The 6,735-nt window shown below is 26.5% G+C and overlaps 1 protein-coding gene across 1 annotated transcript in view; it reads left to right on the top strand.

Moving 5' to 3' along the window:
* celsr2 (cadherin, EGF LAG seven-pass G-type receptor 2) overlaps positions 1-5,248 on the top strand; it is a 38,223-nt gene extending 32,975 nt beyond the window's left edge. The window contains exons 31-32 of the mRNA XM_026247623.1: positions 112-316; positions 4,410-5,248. Of these exons, the coding sequence (XP_026103408.1) occupies positions 112-316; positions 4,410-4,416 (212 nt within the window). The 3' untranslated portion in view covers positions 4,417-5,248. The remainder of the gene's footprint in view (positions 1-111; positions 317-4,409) is intronic.
* Positions 5,249-6,735: the final 1,487 nt, after the last annotated feature.

Here is a 6,735-nt window from a genome sequence, read left to right on the forward strand (position 1 = left end):
ACTCATACCAATAATAACAATAACTAGAATGATAACTAGAAATATGATTAGCTATGTGCTTCTGCCCAGTTTAAAGTGTGTTCAATTTTAACGTGTGACCGTGTCGCGCAGGAATCCTGAAGAAGAAGCAGCTGTCGCCGATCGCAGAGAGGAACGCTATAAACCGCATCCACAACCAGCTGTCTGGAGACTCCGCCTCCTCACGGGGCCCCTCCTCCAGTGAGGGCCGAAGGGGCGGGGCTAGACGGGATCGTCTGAATGGGGCGTCGACAAGCAGACTGAAGAAAATGCTCGACAACGACTCGTCTGAATCTGAGTGAGTGATTCACATCCACTGATCCGTGCTGTGACATAATATAGTAACATTCTGGTATATATCCAATTTTACTATATATCCAACTTTATATATAGAGCTGTGCGATAATAGTTTACATTTTACTATATATCTAATTATACTATATAAAGATATGTGTGATAATAGTTTACATTTTACTATATATCTAATTATACTATATAAAGAGATGTGTGATAATAGTTTACATTTTACTATATATCTAATTATACTATATATCCAAATTTATATAAAGAGCTGTGCGATAATAGTTTACATTTTGCTATATATCTAATTATACTATATATCCAACTTTATATAAAGAGATGTGCGATAATAGTTTACATTTTACTATATATCTAATTATACTATATAAAGAGATGTGTGATAATAGTTTACATTTTGCTATATATCCAATTATACTATATAAAGAGATGTGTGATAATAGTTTACATTTTACTATATATCTAATTATACTATATAAAGAGATGTGTGATAATAGTTTACATTTTGCTATATATCCAATTATACTATATAAAGAGATGTGTGATAATAGTTTACATTTTACTATATATCTAATTATACTATATATCCAAATTTATATAAAGAGATGTGCGATAATAGTTTACATTTTGCTATACATCTAATTATACTATATAAAGATATGTGTGATAATAGTTTACATTTTACTATATATCCAATTATACTATATAAAGAGATGTGTGATAATAGTTTACATTTTACTCTATATCTAATTATACTATATAAAGAGATGTGTGATAATAGTTTACATTTTACTATATATCTAATTATACTATATATCCAAATTTATATAAAGAGCTGTGCGATAATAGTTTACATTTTGCTATATATCCAATTATACTATATAAAGAGATGTGTGATAATAGTTTACCTTTTACTATATATCTAATTATACTATATATCCAAATTTATATAAAGAGATGTGCGATAATGGTTTACATTTTGCTATACATCTAATTATACTATATATCCAACTTTATATAAAGATATGTGCGATAATAGTTTACATTTTGCTATATATCCAATTATACTATATAAAGAGATGTGCGATAATAGTTTACATTTTACTATACATCTAATTATACTATATATCCAAATTTATATAAAGAGCTGTGCGATAATAGTTTACATTTTGCTATATATCTAATTATACTATATATCCAACTTTATATAAAGAGATGTGCGATAATAGTTTACATTTTACTATATATCTAATTATACTATATAAAGAGATGTGTGATAATAGTTTACATTTTACTATATATCTAATTATACTATATAAAGAGATGTGTGATAATAGTTTACATTTTACTATATATCTAATTATACTATATAAAGAGATGTGTGATAATAGTTTACATTTTGCTATATATCCAATTATACTATATAAAGAGATGTGTGATAATAGTTTACATTTTACTATATATCTAATTATACTATATATCCAAATTTATATAAAGAGATGTGCGATAATGGTTTACATCTTGCTATACATCTAAATTATACTATATATCCAACTTTATATAAAGATATGTGCGATAATAGTTTACATTTTGCTATATATCCAATTATACTATATAAAGAGATGTGCGATAATAGTTTACATTTTACTATATATCTAATTATACTATATATCCAAATTTATATAAAGAGCTGTGCGATAATAGTTTACATTTTGCTATATATCTAATTATACTATATAAAGAGATGTGTGATAATAGTTTACATTTTACTATATATCTAATTATACTATATAAAGAGATGTGTGATAATAGTTTACATTTTGCTATATATCCAATTATACTATATAAAGAGATGTGTGATAATAGTTTACATTTTACTATATATCTAATTATACTACATATCCAAATTTATATAAAGAGATGTGCGATAATGGTTTACATTTTGCTATACATCTAATTATACTATATATCCAACTTTATATAAAGATATGTGCGATAATAGTTTACATTTTGCTATATATCCAATTATACTATATAAAGAGATGTGCGATAATAGTTTACATTTTACTATATATCTAATTATACTATATATCCAAATTTATATAAAGAGCTGTGCGATAATAGTTTACATTTTGCTATATATCCAATTATACTATATAAAGAGATGTGTGATAATAGTTTACATTTTACTATATATCTAATTATACTATATATCCAAATTTATATAAAGAGATGTGCGATAATGGTTTACATTTTGCTATACATCTAATTATACTATATATCCAACTTTATATAAAGATATGTGCGATAATAGTTTACATTTTGCTATATATCCAATTATACTATATAAAGAGATGTGCGATAATAGTTTACATTTTACTATATATCTAATTATACTATATATCCAAATTTATATAAAGAGCTGTGCGATAATAGTTTACATTTTGCTATATATCTAATTATACTATATATCCAACTTTATATAAAGAGATGTGCGATAATAGTTTACATTTTACTATATATCTAATTATACTATATAAAAGAGATGTGTGATAATAGTTTACATTTTACTATATATCTAATTATACTATATAAAGAGATGTGTGATAATAGTTTACATTTTACTATATATCTAATTATACTATATAAAGAGATGTGTGATAATAGTTTACATTTTGCTATATATCCAATTATACTATATAAAGAGATGTGCGATAATAGTTTACATTTTACTATATATCTAATTATACTATATATCCAAATTTATATAAAGAGCTGTGCGATAATAGTTTACATTTTGCTATATATCTAATTATACTATATAAAGAGATGTGTGATAATAGTTTACATTTTACTATATATCTAATTATACTATATAAAGAGATGTGTGATAATAGTTTACATTTTGCTATATATCCAATTATACTATATAAAGAGATGTGTGATAATAGTTTACATTTTACTATATATCTAATTATACTACATATCCAAATTTATATAAAGAGATGTGCGATAATGGTTTACATTTTGCTATACATCTAATTATACTATATATCCAACTTTATATAAAGATATGTGCGATAATAGTTTACATTTTGCTATATATCCAATTATACTATATAAAGAGATGTGCGATAATAGTTTACATTTTACTATATATCTAATTATACTATATATCCAAATTTATATAAAGAGCTGTGCGATAATAGTTTACATTTTGCTATATGTGCGATAATAGTTTACATTTTGCTATATATCCAATTATACTATATAAAGAGATGTGCGATAATAGTTTACATTTTACTATATATCTAATTATACTATATATCCAAATTTATAGAAAGAGCTGTGCGATAATAGTTTACATTTTGCTATATATCTAATTATACTATATATCCAACTTTATATAAAGAGATGTGCGATAATATTTTACATTTTACTATATATCTAATTATACTATATATCCAAATTTATATAAAGAGATGTGCGATAATGGTTTACATTTTGCTATACATCTAATTATACTATATATCCAACTTTATATAAAGATATGTGCGATAATAGTTTACATTTTGCTATATATCCAATTATACTATATAAAGAGATGTGCGATAATAGTTTACATTTTACTATATATCTAATTATACTATATATCCAAATTTATATAAAGATAATTGCGATAATAGTTTACATTTTGCTATATATCCAATTATACTATATAAAGAGATGTGTGATAGTTTACATTTTACTATATATCTAATTATACTATATATCCAAATTTATATAAAGATAATTGCGATAATAGTTTACATTTTACTATATATCCAATTATACTATATAAAGAGATGTGTGATAGTTTACATTTTACTATATATCCAATTATACTATATATCCAACTTTATATAGAGAGCTGTGCGATAATATAGTAACATTTTACTATATATGCAATTATACTATATATCCAAATTTATATACAGAGCTGTGCGATAATAGTTTACATTTTGTGATGAAAAAATGTAGTGTCCATGAATCAGATATAGTTTATATACGACAGATGCATGTTTTTCTTGCAGATGCTGATGAGTGACGAGGGAATGAAGAGGCGAAGAACAATCGTCCTGTTTCTCTCCGTTTGATTTTTTCCCACATTTCACGCGACAGTTGATCTGATTCTCCGTGCCAAACGCAGATGAGAATTGGACGTTTTTTTTTACATTTTTGTTTACATACTTGAAGCAAAGCACTTTTTTATTTCTTTCGTCCTCTTGCCGCATCGAAACCAACAAAGAGGTTTTGTAAATGAGTGAAAATTTCAGGGAATTTCCTCCATGAAGCTGAACTACTGCTGGACTGAGCTGCTGCTGCTTCTGAACGAGCGATAAATGAAGGAACGAATCACTGGACGAAGCATGAGAAGCAAACGACTCCTGATTCAAGCCTTTCACTCGTGTTCACGATGCCTTCTCCACCAGCAGGGCCTTTATTTCGTACCGTTGGAGGAGAGCAACACTTTTGATACTTGCTTTTTGTAAATTTTGGGGACATTTTTATACAAACTTTTAAAAAGACTGACATTTTATAGATTAGCAATGATGTAAATGTGAATTTTAACCTGTGTTGTACAGATCTAAAACACGCTAACCCACCCGAGCATTTCATCTGGATCACATCTGCATGGTTTATTACGCTTTCACTGCGTAGAAACGCAAACATCAGTTTTATCGTACGATGTGCTGCTTCAGTCTTCTGAGACTCTCCAGACAGGTCATTTTTGGACTTCTGATAACAAATCATGCTGTACAGTTTATACATATACGGTTCTTCGCTCTGTGCTTTATTCTGGAAGAGTGTTTAAGCCATGGGATAAACATTTAACATTGTAACTTTTTATCACACAATTCAGACTTCTTTTTTTTTTCTCTAAAAGAGTTGCGAGATATAAACACACATTTTAAATTCTGAGATGTTAACTTAAAATGTTAAGATTCCTGATTGCATTTTTTATTACATGTCAGAAATAAAAAAAAAAACATAATTGTGAAATATAAACTCAGAATTCTTAGAAAAAAAATTGAGATGTAAACTCAGAATTCAAACTCGAGATTGCAATTTTGAAAAAATTAAATCAGAATATAAAGATACAAAAAATTGCAGTTATATTTTTTATACTATTGTTGAAACAAAACACAGAATTGCGAGAAATAATTTAAATTACTTTTTTTTTTTTTATTCCATGGTGGAAACAAAAAATATTTGTTCGATGTAAACAAGTTTCAATTGTGAATGCATATAACTCACAGTTTTGTTGGGAAAAAAAATATTTGTGAGATGTAAACTTGCAATTTGAAATTTGGGAGAAAGACTCACGAGTGGAAGGAAAACCGTCTGAACTGTGAGATGTAAACTCCACAACCGAATTTTAGGAAAGAAAGTCAGAGTTATGTTTCTATATGTTTTTTTCTGTGGCAGAAACGGCCTTCCATTCTTTCTCCCTGATTTCTGTGTGACTGGAAACGCTGTAAAACACTGACCTGAAGTAAATCTGCTGTTTGTTTGTAATCAGTAACGTCTGATTGTTTACTGATGGAGCGTCTGAGATCCGCGTGTAAGGGTTGTTCTGGGTTTCCTCGAGGTGTTCAGGACTCTCTTCTGCTCCTCTCTCGTCTCTGAGCGTCTGCGGTGACGGCGTCATTACGTCTGTAAGATCAAGAGACTTTAGACAATCACAACATCCAAAAACATTTGTCTTAAGATTCTGAATGTCAAACATAGCAATTTGCTTTTTTTCCCTCCAAATTTCTCCAAATCCTTTCACCCCCAAAAAACTCCCAACTTTTCATGTTAATCTAAAAAAAAAATTCTAATTAAAAACTATTTTTTCTCTTATCAAAAACCTTTACATTTTTTATTTTAAACATAACAAAACTTTTTTTCTATCATAAAAAAATATTTAACTTTTATTTCTTAAACTTCTTATAAAAAAAAATCTTACAAATATATTTTTTGATTGTAAAAAAAAAAAATCCATAATATTAAACATCTCATAAATGTTTTTTCTCTCATAATTTTTTTTTATCTTCAAAAACTTTATTTTTATCTTCTCTAACTTCACACACAAAAAAAATTATCCAAAAACGTTTAATTTTTTATTTCTGAAACTTTTTTCTCATTAAAAAGCGTATCTCTTAAACTTCTCAGTTTTTTTCTCTTTAAAATACTTTAAAAATTAAAAAAATAATATAATATATAAATCTCTTAGCAATAAAATCTAATTCCTTTTCATATTTCTTTTCATAAAATATTTTACCTTATCAAAAAACTTTTATTTCATAAAAGTTTTTTGATGCGAATTTTTTCTTCCACAAACCTCTCATCAAAAAAAGAAAAAAAAGAAACCCC

This window comes from Carassius auratus, unplaced genomic scaffold (genome assembly GCF_003368295.1).
Source record: "Carassius auratus strain Wakin unplaced genomic scaffold, ASM336829v1 scaf_tig00015623, whole genome shotgun sequence".
In the NCBI taxonomy this organism is placed as follows: domain Eukaryota; kingdom Metazoa; phylum Chordata; class Actinopteri; order Cypriniformes; family Cyprinidae; genus Carassius; species Carassius auratus.